The sequence below is a fragment of the Paroedura picta genome, chromosome 10, assembly GCF_049243985.1.
Source record: "Paroedura picta isolate Pp20150507F chromosome 10, Ppicta_v3.0, whole genome shotgun sequence".
In the NCBI taxonomy this organism is placed as follows: domain Eukaryota; kingdom Metazoa; phylum Chordata; class Lepidosauria; order Squamata; family Gekkonidae; genus Paroedura; species Paroedura picta.
This window is the reverse complement of record NC_135378.1, coordinates 79940659-79963842: the sequence shown is the minus strand read 5'-3', so window position 1 is coordinate 79963842 and position 23184 is coordinate 79940659. Positions and strand designations below refer to the sequence as shown.

General features: G+C 47.4%; 1 protein-coding gene across 1 annotated transcript in view; it reads left to right on the top strand.

Moving 5' to 3' along the window:
- The window catches only part of CFAP299 (cilia and flagella associated protein 299), a 223368-nt gene that overhangs the window by 47194 nt on the left and 152990 nt on the right, over positions 1-23184 (top strand). The window contains exon 3 of the mRNA XM_077301079.1: positions 21183-21273. Within this exon, the coding sequence (XP_077157194.1) occupies positions 21183-21273 (91 nt within the window). The remainder of the gene's footprint in view (positions 1-21182; positions 21274-23184) is intronic.

The following is a 23184-nucleotide window of genomic DNA, read 5'->3' as shown; positions in this document are numbered from 1 at the left end:
GCGATGCAGCCTGACCAAGCCTCAGACTCAAGAGGCGAACCTCTCTAGGGCCACGGATTCCCAACAGCTTTGCAGGGAAGTGGCATATAAATATTTTTTCAAGGGCCAGGCTCAGAAGCAGAGTGCCTTCTTTGCATTGTACAACGTCAATGTCTCAGGTTCAATCTGTGCTAGGATCGTAACAGAGTAGTTGTGGGGAAAGATTGGTGGCCATGGTAGACTTGTGGCTTTGGAGTTCTTTATCTCTAGGGGCTTCTCTAAAGACAGTATCCTTTTTTTGTGTGGCAAGGATAAGAAATTCCAGGATCCATCCACCTATCCATCCCCCCACCCATCCCTCCCTCCCTCAATCCACTGACCCACTCACCCACCCATCCATCCATCCATCCATCCATCCACCCACCCACCCACCCACCCACCCACCCATCCATCCATCCATCCATCCATCCACCCACCCACCCATCCACCCACCCATCCACCCATCCATCCATCCATCCACCCACCCACCCATCCATCCATCCATCCACCCACCCACCCACCCATCCACCCACCCACCCACCCATCCATCCATCCATCCATCCATCCATCCACCCACCCATCCACCCACCCACCCACCCATCCATCCATCCACCCATCCACCCACCCACCCACCCATCCATCCATCCACCCACCCACCCATCCATCCATCCATCCATCCACCCACCCACCCACCCATCCACCCACCCACCCACCCATCCATCCATCCATCCATCCATCCATCCACCCACCCATCCACCCACCCACCCACCCATCCATCCATCCACCCATCCACCCACCCACCCACCCATCCATCCATCCATCCATCCATCCATCCATCCATCCATCCATCCATCCATCCACCCATCCAGTTGCAGCCAACTTTTGTCAACCGCTGAGGGTTTTCAAAGCAAGAGACATTCAGAGATGGTGTGTCATTGTCTGGCTCTGCGTTGCAACCCTGGACTATCCAGATTAGGCTGGACTATCCAGGTCAGGGCCTAGATGTGTTACATTTCCCAAATTTAAACTGGGGGAATGGATTGCCTGGTGATGTAGCGAAGGACCTCTTCTGCCCTCTTCTGCTGCAGTCTCGAGGACCACCTGGCAACAGCACAGTCAGCACTGGTCTCTCTAGATCGGTGGTACTCATTCAGTGGCTCTGGAGCTGCATGTGGCTCTTTGACGTACCCCTTATGGCCATTGTGAGCAGTGTGGTCAAGAGTGGCACCTGTCCCACGGGCGAGGCCCTTGCCCAGTGGCTACTCTGCTTGGCAGCTGAGGAACAGGTAAGCCACAGGTCTCCCGGCCTCGAGCCAGGGATGAAAGCAAATATGGCTCTTTGGGGGCCACGGTAATTGTAAATGTGCCTCTCTACAAATTACAGAGTAAGCTCTGCTGCTCTCTCTGCATCTCGCTGGGCATCACTTTATCATGGCCCCTGGTGGCTTCCGATGACATCTCTTTGACTCTTGTACAAAAGTTCTGCTTGGTTGGTCCCATTTTTTAAAGATCTGTCATTTGGGGGAAGGTAGTATTCCTCCACACATGGGTCTCATTTCCTGGATTTATGTCTGGAGTTCTCTTGTAAAATTGCGTTCAGAGGAATGATCAAGACAGGATACATATGTTGGTGTCCTGAGATTCACGGCTTTATTACTTTTGTCAGTCCATAATTTGAGCATTCCACCTGATTTCTGTTTATATCGCCGTGAGTGCTGCTGATCCATTATTTTAGTTTAACTTTTTGGAATTCTGGTAGGGCCAGATAAATCTCTCTCTCTCTCTCTCTCTCTCTCTCTCTCTCTCTCTCTCTCTCTCTCTCTCTGTGTGTGTGTGTGTGTGTGTGTGTGATTCTTTTAGATACAAGTGCAAGCATCTTCAGGGTTTGCCAGCAGCAATGTGAAGGGCAAAAACCATCCCCAGAATAGAACTAGATCCCAAAAAGGTGGAGGTTTCAAGCTGGTATACAAAAAATTAAACAAAATACATATTTAATAATTTAGTGCATTTAAAAATTCTATTAAAACAACCCGGGCCTTTAGGCCACAGAGATCACATACTGTGCATTGCACTGTACACACAATGCAGTAAATTCTTAGTAACACACTTTGGAGTACACATAACATGCAATGCAGTATACACATAGTGCGGCCTTTCCCAACTTTTTTACCACTGAGAAACCCCAAATATGACTGGGACTCATAGCTGTGTAGACACCCACCCGGGGCCCCTTCCCTTCCCACCCTCTCCGGGCCCATCATTGGCCATGGGGAGGGGGCATGTCAAAATGACTGTATATGGTCATATCTGTAAACCACTCGGGGAGCGGTATAAATAATTCGCTAAGGCTAAGGGGGTGGGCTGAGTCCGGGATAGGAAACGGGGGCCATTGGCTCCTTGGCCCCGGACTGACAATTGGAGGGGCCAATCGGAAGGTGCGTCGCCCCTCTGTTGTCAGTCTGGGGCCAAGGAGCCAATTGGAAGGCGCGTGCATTCAAAAGCGTTTGCTGCCAGGGGCTCATGGGAATTGTAGTCCATGGATATCTGGAAGGCCGCAGTTTGACTACTCCTGTGTTAAAATCCTGGCTTCTCCTGGGGTTGCAAACCCGATCTTTTGCCTTAGCCTGGGATGGGAATACTGCAGAGTGTTCTGAAATCTCCAGCTCTCTCCTTCGGAGATGTGCTACACACTAGTTCTGCAAAGGGCTTTTTTTTTTTTTTTTGGCTTTCCAGATGGAGGCTCTTGCTTAATTCGGGCCCTGAACCTTGACCCCAGAGTGTGAGCCTTGATCCTGCATACAGTTGTGTTCTTTACAAAGTGGCTTGTTTTTTTTTCTGAAATGGGGTAACTAGCAGCATAGTTTATCAGGTAATAAATTATTGGAGAAACCTTACTCCATGAAGGAATGCAATTAATACTACTCCACATAGAATTAACTGTTGCAGATGTTAATATTAGCCACGCACAGAAAAAAATTCAGCTTCAGAGCGGACTTCGTATTTTTCCTGGAGAATGACAGGAATTCTTTGGTTGAGCAATAATGCAAACATTTTGTTTTATTGCCGGAGCTGGGCTGGCATGGCACCTCTTAGAACCGGATCCTTACTCTTCCAGTTTTTATGGCGGGCTTTAAAAAGAAGAAGAAGAATCGTGCAGTTTTGCCTTGCACTTTCTTGAGGCTCCTCGTGTTCACTAAGTAATTAGGAGCCAGTCCAGTAGGGTGATCTCCAGCGTGAGCTGCACCTGCATGTTTGTGAACAACAATTGAACCAGGACTGATTTTTGTTATCCTAGCTATCCAGTTGCCTTTATCGTGCTGTATATTTGTTGTGATGCTGTTTACCAATTTACTAATTTACTACTTCCTCCCTCCCTCCCTCCCTTCCCTTAGTCCTTCCTCCCTCCCTCCCTCCTTCCCTCCCTCCCTCCCTCCTTCCCTCCCTTTCTTCCTTCCTTCCCTTAGTCCTGTATTCCTTCCTTCCTTCCTTCCTCCCCCCTCCCTCCCTCCCTCCCTCCCCTTAATCCTGTATTCCTTCCTCCCTCCCTCCCTCCCTCCCTCCCTTCCTTCCTTCCCTTAGTCCTGTATTCCTTCATTCCTTCCTTCCTTCCTTCCTTCCTTCCTTCCTCCCTCCCTTCCTTCCATCCTTCCTCCTCCCCCCTCCCTCCCTCCCTCCCTCCCTCCCTTCCCTTAGTCCTTCCTTCCTTCCTTCCTCCCTCCCTCCCTCCCTCCCTCCCTCCCTCCCTCCCTCCCTCCCTCCCTTCCTTCCTTCCCTTAGTCCTGTATTCCTTCCTCCCTCCCTCCCTCCCTCCCTCCCTCCATTCCTTCCCTTAGTCCTGTATTCCTTCCTTCCTTCCTTCCTTCCTTCCTTCCTTCCTTCCTTCCTTCCTTCCTTCCTTCCTTCCTTCCTTTAGTCCTGTATTCCTCCCTCCCTCCCTCCCTCCCTCCCTCCCTCCCTCCCTTCCTTCCTTCCTTCCTTCCTTCCTTCCTTCCTTCCTTCCTTCCTTCCTTCCTTCCTTCCTTCCTTCCTTCCTTCCTTCCATTCGAGGCAGGCCTACTCCAGTCAGAAAATGTGTGCTTCCCGGTAATTCACAGATAAGGGTGGGATGGGGATAGTTCTTATACCTTTTTAGATATGAGTAGAGCGCGCTCCTGGTTTTTATTATCTTCTCGAAAAGTGGGAAATCCCACTTCAGAGATGCTGCAGGATCCTTTGTTGTTTTCCTTGCCTATCCAAAACTGAAGTCTCTTTCGGTGGCACCTAAAAGACAAAAAAGGAGCAGTAATATTTAGGGGGAAACAACATGGAGCTCACCAACTGTGTCAAATTCTGCTTGAAGAAAATAAAATAAAAACCAAATAAACGTGCTGCTTTACTCTTCTTTTTTCTTTCTTTTTTACTTTGTTATGCTTTTGATTAATGGATTTAGGAAGTTTGGAATACTGTAAACAGGAAACAGATGCCATGAAACTTTTGCTTGTCATTTTTGTTTCCTTTATGAAATAAGGAGCATTGTGGGTTTGTTTTTGGTGTTTTTTTTTAAAGAAAAAGAAAGCAAAGTGGGGGACAGGGGGAGGAATTAAACCACATGAGTCACCACCACTTAGCCACCCTCCTGAATTACTGCGGTGGTGAGAACCTCTCAAGCGCAGCGTTAGGCCAAGATTTCCTTCTTGGCCCAGCTTCAGATTCTGGCATTCATAAAAACCAGCAAATGTGTTTTGGGCCGGGTGATATTTGGACTCTGGGTCTTGCACGCCTTTTCGATCAGAAGCAGTAGAATCAATCTGAGACTTGGAAGAACCTGTAGAGCAGTTATTCGGATTCCAATCAAGTTGGCTTTGAATGGAGATTGATTCTGTTGTAACACACCGGCATTTAGACATGTGCATGGTAATGGACAGATCTTGTGAGCACTGAGTTATGGATTTGACCCAACGTCTAGCTTGTGGGAATGGAAGGATGCTGTTTCCATCAGTTGAACTGAGTTTCCCTGACCTTCCAAATTGCTACAGCTAAGGTTAGAAAATATCCGGAGATTCGGAAGATGAAGAAGAAATACTGCATCTATTTATATTTCTCCTCAAATTCCCAATTTTTATATTTATTTTGGAAAAACCTCCCACCCATGCTTTCAGAATTTCTGGAAATGCAGAGTTGTCCTGTATTCCTCCTATCTATGCAAGGAAGGAGTTGCCAAGTATTGAAGATAATTCGGGTCCATCAAGTAGACCAGGGGTGATCAACCTGTGGTCCTCCAGATGTCTGTGGGCTACAATTCCCATGATCCCCTGCCAGCAAACGCTGGCAGGGGATCATGGGAATTGTAGGCCATGGACATCTGGAGGACCACAGGTTGACCACCCCTGAAGTAGACTGTATATACAAGAGAGGCCCCAGAACTAAGTTTGAGCCCTTCACCATAATGAAATCTTATTTCACGGCATCTTATACCTTGGATAAAACTTTGTTGGTCTTGAAAGTGCCGAAATTGGTCCTGCTGCTTCAGACCAACACGGCTACCCACCTGAAACTGTCTTCACAAAGGACAGCCCCAATAGTCCAGCTCATCACAACTTGGACGCTAAGCAGGTTCAGAACTTGGGTGGAAGGCCACTATGAAATACTGGAGCTACATACAAGGGAAGGCCATGGCTAACCACTTCTGCTTATCCCTTGCTTTGAAATCCCCAGCTGGCTGCCTAAGGAGGTGGTGAGCTCCCTCTCAGTGGTGGTCTTCCAGCAGCAGCTGGACAGATACATGTCCTCCCCTCCTAAAATGGCCAATGATGGGTCTGGACGGAGGGGGAAGGGGAGGGGCCCCGGGGTGTGGGCGTGCACACAGCTATGCTTCCCAGTTATATTCTGCACAATTGTGCCATTCCTAGGGTTTCTCAAAACCTGAGGAATTTCAGGGGTTTCTCAATGGTAAAAAAATTGAGAAAGGCTGGCTTAGGGTGGCAATCTGGAGTACAGTGTGTGTGTTTGGGAGGGGAGGGGAAGAGTGCCCAGTTCCTCTCGGCCATAAAATCCTTTGGCTGTAAACAATTAAGTCCCTGTCTCCCTCTTTGTTTCTGGACACTGCAGAAACATAAATAAAAGATGTCCACGTTTGTCTGGCTTCTGGTTTGACTCAGAGGCCTTGTCCATGCGTTAGATCAGGGGTAGTCAAACTGCGGCCCTCCAGGTGTCCATGGACTACAATTACCTTGAGCCCCTGCCAGCATTTGCCGGCAGGGGCTCATGGGAATTGTAGTCCATGGACATCTGGAGGGTCGTAGTTTGACTACCCCTGCGTTAGACGCATGCCAAGGGCGAAAACTCAGGGCAATTATTTTGCCATGCTACAGAAAGAGGGAATCTCCTCGTCAAGTGTTTGCAGTCAAGGATACCTGAGCATGAAAATGTTAACCATCACTGTGCGCATGCACTGACTTTGAAAATAGGTAGGCATTTAACTCAGTATTTTACTCTTTTTTTTTTACCCGTGTCTTATGAGTACGGGGAAATGGATGTCCGAACCAGTCCTCGGCCTGGGACTTCTCAATTAAACACGAGGAGAGTATCCGTTGGCTATAAACTGCGATTGTATGAATGCAATCAGTTCACAGTCAGGTGGAACGAGATGCAATGTTACGCTTATTGCATCCATGCTAATGCCTCATCTGGTTTTTGTCATGGGGTAAGTGCCCGCCAGTTACATAAACTAACCCCTCGTAGCTCCATTCTCTGCCAAACGCGAGAAAGAATGAAGGGGGGGGGGGCGGGGAAGTGGAGTTGGAACCCATCCGAACCCGAGTATTTTTTCCCCTCGCGGTCGTTCTACAAAGCATCGCTCAAAGGATATTTTTCCGCCCTGGCTGTTTTCGGATGGCGAAATTTTGCAGAAACGAATTTCCTCGGCGAGGATGACTGGGAGGGCGAACTCTAAAAAGGCTGAAGCTAGCTTTGGCATTTCTAAGCCATGCATTTATGGCGCTCTTAATAAATGCTTTGCTTTATTTGATTTCTCGGCGCTCCCTCCGGACGCCAGGCCCGAGAAATAAAAACTCGCAACGAGGATATGGACATTTTTCATTAAAACGAAACTGCCGAATAAAATATCACGTTAAAAACCAGCCTCTCGAATGGAAGTATAAACATGGCTTTAAAATTCTTTTTTCTCAAGGGTGACTTCTAACCCAGCTGTTTCCCCCCCGAACCGGTGCTGATTCCTTTCCTTTCAGCTCTGTTTCGATGATTTTACTACCAAGAATAACACAGGCAAACTTGTACAAACACACACATAATCTTTGAAAATCCCGAGGAAAATGTGTTGCATGTCAGTGTCATAGAAAGATGTGTTTGACTGATTATCATTCCCCCCCTTCCCCTTTTAAAACTATCATCTTGGGAATGCAAGTGGGAAGCGGGTGGAGGGAGGGGAATCGTCGGCATTTCCACCGTAATGTTTTTCGGGTAAAGGATTACGTGTTTTAGGTAACGAAACAAGGAGGGAAATTGCATTTTAGATGCAGAAGGGATGAGGTTGGCCGGGTTGACCTCGTCTTTTCAACCCTTAATGACTGTGGTGAGTTTAGGTTCTAAGCCAAGAGTCCCTAGCCTCTTTCAGCCTACAAGCTCTTTTTGGATTTTGAAAGGGGATGCTGGGCACCGGCAGAAAATGTGCAGCCCATGTACACGCTAGAACAGCCTTTCTCAACTTTTTTTTACCATTGAGAACCTCCTGAGATATTCTTCAGGCTTCGAGAAACCCCAGAAGTGGTGTGATTCTGGACAATATAGTTGGGAAGCATAGCTGTGTACATGCCCACCCTGGGGCCCCTTCCCTTCCTACCCCCATCGTTGTCCATTCTGGGAGGGGTTATTGGGTTGATAAGACCATATGTGGTCATATGAACTGATAAATGTTTAACTAACTTAAAAAAACATATATAAAACATTAACTTAAATTAATTAATTCCCACCCATTTGAGAAACCCTTCCAGAGCCATCAAGAAACACCGGGGTTTCACAAAACCCTGGTTGAGAAAGCCTTCACTAGAGGAAGGAGATGGGGAAGCATACCCAGAAGACTACCAAAGCTAGAAGGCCAAGGGCCCTTTTGTTTGGTTGAAGGCAACTAATCACGTCTTGGCATCACTCGCTTTTCTGAAAAACATGGTGGACATCAGGAGAAATGCCAGTGGAGGCCACGGTTGGAGAGGTCTTCCCAACTCTGTGTTCTGATAGTCTATGTCTGGAATGGCTGGAGATGGAACCTGAATTCAGTATGGAAAAGTTCTGTCATTGAGCTATGTAGCAAGGGAGTCAAAGCTTTAGTGAAACAGGAAAGAGGAACGGCTTGAGGCATCCTGAGGAACACAGAAGGGAAGACTTTCTTAACTGCAGACTGGAAGAATGGACCAGTGGCAGGTGGGATTGGGTGGGACAAAAATGTTAAACAGGCCATTTGGCCAACCTCATAACCTCACTCCTGGAGAAAACACAGAAGTGATGTCAAGCCTCTGTAGGAATTGCTGGAAACTCTTTATGATTTTACCATAGAGCGATTTTCAGTGATTCTTCGGGAGGCATGATGTCACTTCTGGGTTTTCCCCGGAAGTACTACCATACTACCACCAACGACTGCTCTCCCATGTCCCCTTTGTCTCCCGCTAGCTTGGCCACCCTAAAGACAACAGTAGCGGAAGAGAGGCAACTTCCTCTAGGATGAGGTTCCAAATTTTGGGTGCCATGCCCAAGGAGACCTTTTCTCAGTTTGCTTAAACCTGATGCTGCCTTTCCTTTTAACTTTTCTGTACACGGGGATGGTTTGCAGCCGTGCATTTAAGCCTTTGCGATGCATATCGACGCGATCGTCTTTCACCGCCTTTCTCAGTAGCACAATTCATTTTTAAGCCATAAATTTAAGAAATTGGCGCAGCGATATCTGTGCCATTAACCGTTTCTGACAGATTCAGGCTGGCTGTTTTGAAACATCATCACAGTGTTCATGGCAACTCGCTCTGGGCACCCTTAAACACGTTCCTTGAGGAATGTGTTGATGTATGGAAGGTGTTCCCAACACCAGTCTCTGGAGCTGGTCCATCCCTGGCAGGATCTAGCTGCAGTAATCCATGCGCTAATGATCTTGTAATTATATTACCACAACAGGCTCTCCTTGGGGTAGCCTTTGAAGTGGTTTGGAAGTTTCAATTGGCTCTGAACACGGCTGCCCACTTGCTTGTTTGACGCCAGTTTTTGTCAAAAGATCTTGGTGATTTTAGAAGATCTGCATCGGTTACTAGTTGTTTCCTGGTCCAGCTTGCTTGCACTCCTGGCTGCAAACCTGTTTTGGTTTTGCCTTGACAACAATTGAATCTAATAGGAGCCCGACCTGCCTTGTGGGTTATCCTCGTTTTAATTTCGCGCACTTTCCCCCCCTGATCCACGTGTGTTAAGAGGATGAGTAGCTATGGAAAACTGTTCTTCATTTTTGTAGAGTGACACAGTACCTGGGGCCCCTTCTTGCTCCCTCTTTTCTGGCACATGTTCACCCATTGCCTTTCTCCTTTCATTTCCTTCCAGTTTGTCATATCGTCTGATGCTCACGACTATCTATAAGGCTGAAAAATCATCCGTAAGATGATGGCGATCTCAATAAATTGGCAGGGCAGCAAAAGACAAAGCATTATTAGCAATGTTTTTAGCCAGTTTGGTGTAGTGGTTATGAGCGTAGACTTCTAATCTGGCATGCAGGGTTTGATTCTGCACTCCCCCACATGCAGCCACCTGGGTGACCTTGGGCTCGCCACGGCACTAATAAAGCTATACTGACTGAGCAGTGATATCAGGGCTCTCTCAGCCTCACCCACCCCACAGGGTGTCTGTTGGGGGGCGAGGAAAAGGAAGGCGACTGTAAGCCGCTTTGAGACTCCGTCAGGTAAAGTGGCATATAAGAACCGACTCTTCTTCTTCCTTCTTCCTCTTCTTCTTCTTGTTTACCATAGAGTGCTCATTTCCAATGCTAATATCATTGTGAACCATGCTGAACCTGCCTGGGAGGAGGTCATGGTCAAGAAAACAAATAATAAATAAAAATCTTGGTGCTACCTACCAAGTGCCTGCTACCTATGGCTGAAACAGGTTCCCCTTTAGAAACCAAGCCCAGAGCCAGCGTAAGGATACCCAGTGGCAGCTGCCCAGGATTTCTGGTGGGGTCCAATGAAAACTGTCCACCATGCCCACCTTTCTCCCCTGCCACACGTCTGGTGTTCCGTCATGTAAGCCCAGTCACAGCACTGCCCAGTGTTGTCAGAGAGGGCATGGGGGCGGTCTGCTCTTACACCTGGGAAGCTGAAAGGACCATGTGACAGGCACTAGGGGTCTTGGGAAATTCAGGATTCCCAGGGCAGTTGGGTGTCAAGCATCCCCCCAAGTTTCAAAAAGTGTGAAACAAAGGTTCCAATTCTGTGAGCACCCAAAGAGTGTGCTCCCATCTGACCTACATTATTTCCAATGGTGAGACAAGAACAGAGAATTCCCCCCCCTCGCCATTGGAAATAATGGGGCTGCTGCTGCTGCTGCTGCTGCTGCTGCTGCTGCTGCTGCTGCTGCTGCTGCTGCTGCTGCTGCTGCTGCTGCTGCTGCTGCTGCTTCTTCTTCTTCTTCTTCTTCTTCTTCTTCTTCTTCTTCTTCTTCTTCTTCTTCTTCTTCTTCTTCTTCTTCTTCTTCTTCTTCTTCTTCTTCTTCTTCTTCTTATTATTATTATTATTATTATTATTATTATTATTATTATTATTATTATTATTATTATTTAATTTTTAGACCGCCCTTCTCCTCTTTGGGTGCCTGTAGAATTGGTCTACATGGGCCAATCTTTTTTAAAGTCGGGGATTCTCTTGAGGAGAGGCTCCCATAGCTACACTATAGATTTAATCCCCCACCTCACCCCAGACCATGGAATAGACAGGAAGGGGGCCATTTTGGTCCTTTTAAACTGTAAACCACCTGATGTCCCCATGGCCAAATCGTGGCCAAATCATGGCTTGGCAATTCAGCCAAGGCTGATTTGGGTGGTTTAACTTCACGGGAAGGTCCATTCAGATTGGATTAGTCCAAAAAGCGTTTGAACCAACATTGATTTGGGTACTATCCAAACCAAATCGCACAGGCCTAGTGACATGTATTAACAACCTGTGTTCAGTGCAGGCCAGCACAACCTTCTCTCAGTGGTCAAGAGACTGTTCAGTTGCAGGACCCAGTCAATCTCTGCCTCGTTGCTAACAGAATGAGCAAGCGTCTCCCCCTCCAGATCTACCGAAGACGTTTTCAGTGGAATAAGTGATCTGATCTCTACAACTAAAGCGCCCTGTTCCGGTGTCCCGCGTCTCAATCCGTTGTCCCCGTTTTGAAAAGACCGCTTCACCTGCCCGCCCGTAACCCGAGCGGGGCATTCCTGCACGCCCGTCTTCCCCAGAAATGGATTTAAGGGCTTCTTTGGAATATTAAACATGGAGGCAAACACAGGTGCATGACTTCTGGCTTCCATCTCATTTGCATAACGGCCGCCCGGCCATTGAAGTGGGGAACAGCTGAGCAGCCGAGCATGGAAAGATAAGAGCCTGGCGGTCAAGTGTGTTCAATCAGTGCTTTTGTCTGACAAGTGCTGCATTCATTCATTGTTGCTCACTGTGCCACCTGTTTGCTGAAGGGCACAGGTATGCTTTCTTGCCCTTCCCCCTGTGTGAGATACTTTATAGGGCTGCTTTTGCCAATGATCTTTTGTTAGTGCCTCAATAGCTAGGGGGGGGGGAAGTCCCCTCCCACCCCCTTTTTTTTTGCAGTTAACCCAGAGTTTGGGTTTGTAGCAGAAAACAATGTCTGAGAAACTTCTCCATGCCTGGGAGAGTTTGGTTGTGGTTTCATTGGGTGTTTTCATTACTTACAAGATGCTAGGTGCTGGAGAGAAATGAAAAAAGGAAAACTATTCTGGCCCGTAGGGTTATAATGGGGATCAAGGACCGGCAGTACTTAGGAGAGGAAATAAAATGAAACGGGGGGCCAGTCGTGAAATGCCCATGTGAAAACTTGTCTTTATGAAGTCATAGAGAAAGAATGTTAGTCAGGAGAGATAGGAGGGAGGGGTGCTCCAGGGGTAAGGGGACAGAGGGGTGGGGAGCGTACAAGCAGAGAAGGAAGAATAAAACCAGGGAATGATCGATAAATGACAGGCACAGGGTGGGAGTGGTCTCCCTAGCTGCCATTTTGGGGGGGGGAAATCATGCTACAATACAGGCCTTTGTGATACCAAGTTTAGGAAATCCAGTTGTTGGCAGATGTTTCTGAATGGATGTTCCCATTACCTGTGCAAAGGTGCTTGAGCTCTTCTGAAGTATCTCCTATGGCAGGGGTGGCCAGCTGTGGGTTTTTAGATGTCCATAGACTACAGTTCCCATGAGCCCCTGCATGGGAATTGTAATCTAGAGACATCTGGAGAGCCACAGTTTGGCCATCACTGCCCTATGCTGAGGAGGCAGAGGGAACTTGGAATCCACACTTTATTTTGGAAATCACCGATCTCTTTAAAAGCCAGTGAGAGTTTTTGAGCAAGAGTTGTAAAAGCAATGCCCTTGTTTCCATAACTTCTTTTAAAGTGTTCACTTTCAGAGTAAAAATCTCGAGGGATTTTGGGTTTGGGGGCGGAGCTGGCTAAATTATACAGTTGTTACTCTTCAGTAAGTGCTGTTTAGTCTCGATAAATATCTTCCCTTTGATGTGTTACTTTCCAAGACCTGTTATGTTATTAGGACGGTTGCCCTGCGTAGTAAAAACGGCAATACTAGTTGCTTTGTTTTTCCTTGAAATAGATTAATATTATGATTTGATCTGCACGTGTTTATTTTGAAAAGCGCCTCTGGTATGGGGCGATCCAAGGTTCATGTGCTTCTGTTACTTTTGATGTCTGTGCTCCTGAGATTTTGCTTTGGTATTCCTCCCAAGCTGCCTGTGAAAATATATTTATGATGACAAAAGTCCAAGCCTCCCCAGGTCACGTGACCTGCCCTCCTGGGTCTCCAAAAAGCAACTTTTAAAAGTAGAAAAATCTCCTGGTTTGGAATATGCCATAGATAGGGCGATTGTGTAGGTGACCCAGGGTGATTGTGTAGGTGACCCTATTTGCTCTGTGAATTTCTTTGGATACTAGGGACAAAGCCCGTTGCATTCAGGAATACAATGGGTGCTTGATTAAGTGGGGTGGGGGAACTCTGCAGATGACCTCTCCCTCCCCCCAGGACCTGGAAAGGCTGCAAGCTGGAGGCCCCTGTTCAGGGAACTCACTGGCAGTGCTCATGAAGCAGGATCTGCAGGATCTGCAGCCTCTGAGCCTCGGAGGGAAGTGGAAGGAGGAGGGGGGGTCAGGGGTGGGGGACGGAAGGCGATTGGCTGGCCGCTGGATAGACAGGCAAGCTGGTTGGAGGAGGAGGCACTCAGGGGTGGGACAGCCACCCTGAGTGGGTGTTAAGCGCTGAGTGACACTTAAACCTCCTCCTAGGCCTTACCAGAAATATTAAGTGGAACATTTTTCTTACCCTGCTTTGCTCAAAGGGGAACCTAGAGCAGCTTGCAGTGTTCTGCCCCACATTTTGGCCTCACAACAACAGCCTTGTGAGGTAGACTGGGCTGAGAGTGAGTGACTGGCCTGTGGTCACCAAGACCGCTTCCCTGAGAGGGTGGGGATGCAATCTCCCGAGGAAGCCAGTTCCACTGAGAAACTGCTCTAACTGTCAGGAACTTCTTCCGGATGTTTAGACGGAATTTCTTTTGAATTAATTTCATCCCATTCATTCTGGCCTGTCCCTCCGGGGCAAGAGAGAACATCTCTGCTCCATCCTCTACATGGCAGCCTTTTAAATACTTGGAGATGGTTATCAGATCCCCTCTCAGCCGTCTCCTCTCTAGGCTAAACAGACCAAACTCCCCCAACCATGACCCCTAGTGTTCCTTGGGGGACTACGACTCATATCCTTGGGGGTCTCCCATCCAAATACTAGCCTGGGTGAACCTTGTTTTACTTCCTAGATCTGACGGGATGGGGCTAACCTGGGCTATCTGTAATAATTCTCCTATATGACCAAAGTACGATAGCCTCAATTGAGTCATTTGAGCTTCTAAGGAGAGTTCAGCCCTTGGCTCTATAGCCTAGATCCCGCTTATTTGTATTTTTGGCAGCCCACGGTATCTGTTAACCTCTCCTTCAGTACGATATTTCACACTTTCCTGGACGTTGCACAGCTCTGTTTTCTCCCAACCAGCGGTCTAAACCAGGGGTGCCCAAACTGGGACTCTCCAGATGTCCGTGGACTACAATGACCATGAGCCCCGTCAGGGGCTCATGGTCATTGTAGTCCACGGGCATCTGGAGAGCCCCAGTTTGGGCGCCCCTGGTCTCAACCCTCATCACCGGGGAAAGGGGATGTTTCCCACCCAAACGGCCTGCTTCCCGATCAATCAACTCCTGCGAGTTAGGCGCTTTCCTCTCCCACCCAAAATTCAGGACGAGGTCCCCGCTTCGTGGGCTGCAAGATCTGTTCGTCGCATTAGGAAGCCCATTAAAAGACTCGCTTGGAAAAATAATAACAATCATCATAACGCCGACAGCTGCGTACGTGTGTGCTTTAATGAACTTAGCCCCGAGCTGCTAAAGTAACCTTTCTAAAGGAGGAAAAAAAGGAAAAAAGTTGTGAACGTTGGAGAAATGACAGCGCCACGCCGCTGGTAGCTTGCTGTTAACTGTTTGTAAGGCTGTTGCCAATATTATGTCAGGTGTGGGGGCTTTTTGCTTCTTCCCTCGTCAGCCAAAGCTGCAGTAACCATGGAGACGGTTTAAATAGAGCGCATAAGCAACCCAAATATTTTCCAAAAAAGAGAGAGAGAGAGAGAGAGAGTTTCACGCGTCACCTAGCCAGCGTCGGGATTTTTTTTTTTTTTTACCACTGCTTGTTCATTTTATTAAACAATAAAATATGGGGGGATTAAGGCGCTTGCAAAAAGTATTTCCTGTACATTAGATTATGTAAGGAGCAATCAAAAGTTTTACAGCCCCGTTCGCCCTTGAACTGGGGCCAACCATGTCAGAAATGGTAAGAGTTTAAAGCTTTCCTTTAAAAAGTCACTTCCTAATCCAATTAGTCATTGTAAAGAGTAGCTCTCTTTTAACGCCGGCCATGGACGGGATGGTGTTTGAAAGCTGAGATGCCGCCCTTCACGTGCAGAAATGCATCACGCCATGCGCACCAAATCCCTGGATTGCTTAATGTGGGCGTTTTGATATATTAAAAGGCCTTGGAGAGTCGGGGCATTCAGTCGGGTATCGTGAATTCAGCACCATGGTGACATATATATATTTCTATATCGCCCTCCCCTTGCAGCTCAGGGGCCGTTGTGGGAGGATGGAGTCAAGTACTACTTCATGGGAGATACAGATATTATAAACAGATATTACCTGGTGGAACGTGCTCCCGGAAGAGCCACGGGCCCTGCGGGAGCTTTCGGCGTTCCGCAGGGCCTGTAAGACGTAGCTCTTCCGCCAGGTCTGTGGTTGAGGCCGGCACGCTAAGGTAGATCTGAACTCCAGAAGCCTTCCCACTGTTGCTCCCCAAACATCCCTGCCCCAAACACAGACTTCCACGTATACCTTGTGACACACAGCCTTTGATGGACCTCGGCTCTATATGTTTATCCAGGCCATCTTTTTTTTGGGGGGGGGATCTTTTCTTCTCATGGGGAACCCCCCCATACAATAGATCAGGGGTAGTCAACTTGTGGTCTTCCAGATGTTCATGGACTACAATTCCCATGAGCCCCTTGCCAGCAAACGCTGGCAGGGGCTCATGGGAATTGTAGCCCATGAACATCTGGAGGACTACAGGTTTGACTATCCCTGCAATCGATAATCATATGCAAAAACTCATTTTTATCACTGTTAGTTAGCAAATAGGACTCCCCCCCCCCCGCCCCCGTGTCAACACCACTTTCTTAAAGAGAAAAGCGAGTGTGTTTCTGGTCGATGGAATCCGTGTAGCTCGACTGAGTAACTATATCGTAGACTCAGATGTGTGGTTGTCATGAAAGATGCCTTTTATATTAGCATGACTCCTACGCAGCCATCTGTCAGTAACCGTGAAAGAGGCCAAAACCACAGGTGTAGTAATTCTTAGAAAATGTTAGTCGTATATCGTTCTGAAGAAACCATCCATTGGCCCTGAGGACGTAAGCAATTAGCTACCAGGTTCTAATTTTCTGTTTCAAGCAACACCAAACAGGAGCTTTGGGGCACCTTGCCGTGCAATCCTAAGCGGAGACATGCCCTTTGAAGTCCACTGAACTCAACAGGTTTGGAAGGGAGGAACTCTGCATAGGATTGTAATGTTAAAAGAACTAACAGAAGCTTTTGTGGACTAGAGCAGGGGTAGTCAACCTGTGGTCTTCCAGATGTTCATGGACCACAATTTCCATGAGCCCCTGCCAGCAAACGCTGGCAGGAGCTCTTGGGAATTGTGGTCCATGAACATCTGGAGGACCACAGGTTGACTACCCCTAGACAGGAGTCCTCTTCGTCGGACAAATTTAGACACCAGTCCACAGAAATGTATGTTAGGGTAGGTCTCGGAAGGTGTCATGAACTCCGGTTAGGTTTAATTGTAATGGTTTCCCTTTAAGAAAAGAAAATGATTGAGTGCGTGGCCGTAGTTTCTTCTGTTCTGGATGATGCACGTTTCTAGATTTATTCCAAACTGGCTTTGGGAACAGAATGTAAGAGCAAAGAAGAATGGAAGCCATTCTGAGTTACCCCTGGATTATAAATGGAGTGAAATAAATAAATATTTGCGTTATCTGAGTAGATCAGGAGTGGCCAAACTGTGGCTCTCCAGATGCCCATGGACTACAATTCCCATGAGCTGATCTCAAAGAGTTGGGTTTTGTACCTTGCTTTTCATTGCCTGAAGGAGTCTCAAATCAACTTCCCTTCCTCTCCCTACAAAAGATACCCTGTGAGGGAGGTGGGGATGAGAGAGCTCTGACAGAACTGCTATATGAAAGCCTGACATTATCAGGGCTGGGATGAGCCCATCACCACACAGCTGGCTGCACATGGAGGCGTGTGGAATCAAACCCGGCTCGGCAGGTTAGATGACAGGAATAGGCTGCCTAAGGAGGTGGTGAGCTCCCCCTCACTGGCAGTCTTCAAGCAAAGGTTGGATACACACTTTTCTTGGATGCTTTAGGATGCTCTGGGCTGATCCTGCGTTGAGCAGGGGGTGGGACTAGATGGCCTGTATGGCCCCTTCCAACTCTAGGATTCTATGATTGTGAGCCACCCGTCTTAACCACGACACCCCGCTGGCTCTCTTAGCCCACATTGTTACCTGCCCTGAGCCATTAGGAAGGGCGGGATACAAAAATGAAGTTTATTATTATTATTGGTGGGACTGAAAACTGCTTTGAGTTGTGAGAAAATCCAGTAAATAAGCACTCAAAGCCACCTCTGTCATGAACTTGGTGCTGGCAGCTTAGATTCTCCTTGCCGCACAGTTTGGTCTGCTGATTATGAGAAGGACCCAGGATGAGATGATGCAGTTCTCACTCGGTCTTGTTATGAAATGGTCTCGATCCATCCCACCCCATGTCAAAGTGGTTTGTGCAAGATCAGTTCTCTGTGGATCCTTTCCCTTCAAATGGAAACACAATTAAAATTCTGCAGCAGACGGATGGAAGAAATGGGCAATAAGTGAGGGAAACAGCATGTCATGTTAGGGTTATGTATTTAAAAAGGTTCTATATAGAGGATGGAGCAGAGTTGTTCTCTCTTGCCCGAGAAGGGCGGACCAGAACCAATGGGATAAAATTAATGCAAAAGAAATTCCGCCTAAACCTCCAGAAGAAGTTCCAGACAGTCTGAGCAGTTTCTCAGTGGAACAGGCTTCCTCGGGAGGTGGTGGGTTCTCCATCTTTGGAAATTTTTTAAACAGAGGCTGGATCGTCATCTGAGGAGACTGATTCTGGGAAGGCTCAAGGGGTGGCAGGTGAGAGTGGATGAGCGATAGGGATGTGAGTGCCCTGCATAGTGCAGGGGGTTGGACTAGATGACCCAGGAGATCCCTTCCAACTCTATGATTCTATGTACCTTGCAGTAGTGTGCATGACTTGCTAGGTAATCATTAGGTCAGTTTTTAGGGTGTTTCCTCCCTCTTATCCTCTTCTCGATCCAGCCTCAGAAGGGCACCATGCCATGAATATCTAAGCAATGGAAGGATCAAGTGCTTACATACCAGTCAAAGAAAGTGTAACTTCTACCCTTTGTAGAGCACTTGCTCTGGCTTTCGGGAAAGGGAAATGACTTTTTTCTGCTATTTATTTTAACAGGACTTTGCAGGTCACTGAGTGTTAAATAAACTTGGTCAAGCAGGAGAAAGGCACAGCGGAGGCTAAAGGCATCTCTTCCGACTGCTTGCTTTCTTCTTTCTTTCTTTTTTTTTGCCTTCCTTTGACTAGTTGCCACTTTCCCTGTGAAAATAGAGACAGTGATCTAAATAGCCTGATCTCATCCGGTCTTGGAAGCCTAACAGGGTTGTTTAGTATTTGGATGGGAGACCTTCAAGCAACACAAGGACCACTACAGATAGGCAAGCAGTGGCAAACCACCCCTGAATGCCTGGTGCAGGGGTAGTCAACCTGTGGTCCTCCAGATGTCCATGGACTACAATTCCCATGAGCCCTTGCCAGCAAACGCTGGCAGGGACTCATGAGAATTGTAGTCCATGGACATCTGGAGGACCACAGGTTGACTACCCCTGCCTTACATCCTGACATGGTCACTGATCTGTTGTCTGCCACATCGGGTCAGGCTTCTGAATCCCAGTCTCATCTTGGATTGTTGTCAAATAGCTATAGGATAGTCACCAGCAAGGGCTAACCAAGACAGCAATACAAACTATAAATATTGATGACTGAAGCCACTAGTTGAAAGCTTGCTTTGGGGCTAAATGCCTTCTTCAAAGAATCTGAATCACAGAAGTACAGCATGAAAACCCACTCATAAAGTGCATTTAGTTCAAAGTGCTATCTTTGAAAACACGCACATAGTGTTGGCTGTCACCGAAACAGACCAGAGCTGATACTGGGCTGCAAAGACTCAAAACTGACTCTCAAATGTAATTATTAAGGACAAGGAAAGAAGAAGAGTTGGTTCTTATATGCCGCTTTTCCCTACCCGAAGGAGGCTCAAAGCGGCTTACACTCGCCTTCCCTTCCTCCCCCCACAACAGACACCCTGTGGGGTGGGTGAGGCTGAGAGAGCCCTGATATCACTGCTCGGTCAGAACAGCTTTATCAGTGCTGTGGGGAGCCCAAGATCACCCAGCTGGTTGCATGTGGGGGAGCACAGAATCGAACCCGGCGTGCCAGATTAGAAGTCCGCACTCCTAACCACTACACCAAACTGGAGCTCACCAAAAATGAGCTCCTGGTCTTATTAAGTAAGCCAAGTAACACCCCCCCCCCCCCAACTTACCAAGGTGGCCCAACTTGGGCTGCTGATAACATAACTACTTTCTGGTTGGTACCTTTTGTAACACACTTTGTTAATTTAAAGCTAATGCAGCCCAGGTGGTGGCTGGAGCCCTCCTCTGATTTTTAGGCAACTGCAATCAGTTCACCTGGAGAAAACTGGCCACTTCAGAAGGTAGATGTGAGGCCTTCTCCTTAAGACTCCTCAAGTGATGTGGTGGAGAGATGGTCCCATCTTGCAGGTGTTACTAATTGGCCTCTGCAGCCTGCAGGCCTCTTACCTTCAAGGCCAGAGTGTGGATTAGGTTAATTAGCCCTACTTGTGAGTCATGGTGGGAGGGGGAAGTGCCAGGAGTAGAGGATTCTAGCCCAGTGTGTTCTGATTGGTTCATTGTTATCACCTGACCCAGGTGGGCCAAAAACTATAACTGGCCTAAGAATTTGGAATCAAAGTAGTCTGCTAGGATTTGGATGGGACAAATGGATTACCTACTTGCAAATGGGTTCTGCTGAAGAGAACATTTAGCCTAAGGTCTGAGGCTGCTTGAATGTAAGGGTGTGCTGTCTAATGGAACTTGTCATTGTATTAGATAGTTAAGCTAGCAGTTCTTGTATTCTGCACCTGCTTGCTCTTAGAGACTTATGTTGCTTATTAATAAATGGATATTCTTTAACTAAACTTTATAAGGTAAAGGTATCCCCTGTGCAAGTACTGGGTCATGTCTGACCCTTGGGGTGACTCCCTCCAGCGTTTTCTTGGCAGACTCAATACGGGGTGGTTTGCCAGTGCCTTCCCCAGTCATTACTGCTTTACCTCCCAGCAAGCAAGCTGGGTGCTCATTTTACCGACCTCGGAAGGATGGAAGGCTGAGTCAACCTTGAGCTGGCTGTTGGGATCGAACTCCCAGCGTTATGGTCAGAGTTTCAGACTGCATGTCTGCTGCCTTACCACTCTGCGTCACAAGAGGCTCTAAACTTTATATATATATGTGTGTGTGTGTATATGTATATATTTACAAAGGTCTATTTTGTATTTTCTGGGAACCCCTGGGGTTCAGTTTGAAATACCTTGACACTGGACATATGGTATTATACTCACTGAAATCCCTTCCTTCACCACATTGCACCCTCCCCAGGCTCCACCTCCCAAATCTCTAGGTATTTTTCAACCTGGATCTGGCTATCGTATTCTAATTGTATTTTCAGGAAAGAGAAACACAGTTTGTTGTTTTGTTTATTTTAAATATTAACTGCATTGCGTTGTGGACAAGGAGATCTTCAGTTTCTTAGCTATAGATGAGTAGGGAAGAGTGCGAGGTCTTTTAAGTCTTCATCCAATAGACTCTTTGTTACATTTGAATGCAGTCCATATCAGAAGCCAGAGTTAAGTTAAGTTTGGAAGTGTTTTAAGCAATTTCTAGTAATCTGTGGTCACTTTGGGGGCACCATTTTGCTTTGGAATGTTTTCTAGATTCTGTATCCTCTGTTCCTTGGCTGATCAAGAATGCATCTGACCCTTCCGGCCTTTGCTCTTTCATGTGTGAAGTTAATCTAAGCTGGGAAGAAAGCAGAAAGACCTGGGAAAACATGTTTCATTCTGTCTCCCTTGCTAGAACTTTATCCAGTGCGGGAAAAGAACTGAAAGACAACTTTCTGAAGGCCTTGGCAGAGAGGGAAGAATCCAATCGGAACGGGAAAATGGCGGTGAGTAGATTCGAAATGACGGTTCTGTCGAGCAGTGGGAGAGTGAAGTGAATCTGAATCCATGTATAAATTGCCCTCGGGTTCTTTACTGGCTCTAGTTAGACATTGGAAAAGTTACTGCCTCTTAGAGTAGCTGCCCATTTTTTGCTGCAGGGAAAGAAAAATGGTCATGACAGTCACGGCCCTGCCATCTTCCTTAGGTTACTGGAAGCTCAGATGCACAGCTGCATGCGGGCTCCGTGCCAGGCATGAGGGCAGCCGCCAAAGCTTTGTTGCTGACCAGCAATCTGCTTGGGAAGGCTCATTGGTGTGCTAAAGGAAATGGCAGGGTTGGGGATCCGGGACTTCCAGCGGGCAGGGCAGCCGCAAGCATAATGATGGGTTGACTCGGTTTCCGGAATTGTTGGTGAGATGACAAAACCACCTTCCCTCTTCTCTTGGAGCACAGAGGGAGAGGGCTCGCGTGATTCCAGCGCTCAATCAGTGTGGGTCAAATTCTGGGGGGGGGGGGGGTCAATACCTGAGCACACCTTTTAGCCCAAGAGATGGAAGGAACGAAGGATTTGCATGTGGGTTCCGTGTGCACTCTCAGATCACGTGACAGTGACTTTCCAGCTAGTCCTATTATTATTACTGTAAATGTTTTAGAAGAGGGATATGGCTAATTTTTTTTATTGTCGGGGACCAGAAGGTTAGGAGTGGATTATGTTATTTTATCTGCTCTACTTGTCATCACAGGGCTAAAGTAGAAATTTCGCCTGTTGTCTCAAGATTAAAGTTCCGGTCAGAGTGGGGGCATGCATAGTTTGGAGAAGGGGAGGAGAGTAAGGGTGAAATGATACCTGAGTTTAATTATGTAGTTACGTCAAAGGTAGACGTGTTGGAGAGGAGGATGACTTGTTTACTGCAGCTTTCAAGACGAGAGCTAGAAGCAGTGATTTCAAGTTCTGGGAAAGGAAATTCTGTTTAAATATTAGAAAACGTTTTCTGATGGTGAGGACTGCTCGTAGATGTTGTTTGCTGCCCGGCATGGTGGTGGAGTCTCCTTCCTTGGAAGCTTGCAAGAGCTGATTGGATGAGCACCTTTCAGGAGTGTATGTTTTTTTTAGAAGTCCCGGAGAAGGTGTATATGGGGGGGGGGGGGCTGGCCTGGATGGCCCTTTGTGGGCTCTTCCCAGCTGCGTGAGTCTGCTAATCTTGACATTCCAATGAAAATAGTTGCTCAAGAGAACTTTTGTTGCTGGGATTTGTGAATGACCACGGCTTGTTGAATGAAGTACTAAGACATGGGTTAACATTAAGGAATAGCCTTGCATAGTTTTGGGTTACCAGTTTGTGCATCGCTTACAGTATCGGCCCCCAACCTTTTAAAGGCCGGGGACCGCCTACAGGGGTGGAGGGAGAGGGTGGCCTGGGCACCACGCGTGCTCCTCCATGTGCAGCCGACTGGGTGACCTTGAACTAGTCACAGTCCTGTTAGAACTGTTCTTGCAGAGCAGTTCTGTTAGGGCTCTCCCAGCCCCACCTCCCTCGCAGGGTGTCTGTTGCGGGGAGAGGACGAGAAGGCAATTCTGTAAGCTCCTCTGAGAATCTTTCAGGTAGGGAAAAGCGGAGTATAAAAACTAGCCCTCCTCCTTCTTTGCATTGTAAATCAGAATAAGCCGTTCAATGAGAGAAGAATTAGGAGTGGGATTACCAAAATCTGGAATCAAACAGTAAATAAAAGATATGTTAAGAATGCCCGCCCCCCTCCAAAAGAATTACATTGATAACAAGGCAGTGAGAGCAAGCTAATACATATTAATAATACAAATTACCCAGAAGAGCTGAGGGCCCTGCAGGAACTTCCGGCATTCTGCAGGGCTTGTAAGACAGCTCTTCTGCCAGGTCTACAGTTGAGGCCAGGGCATG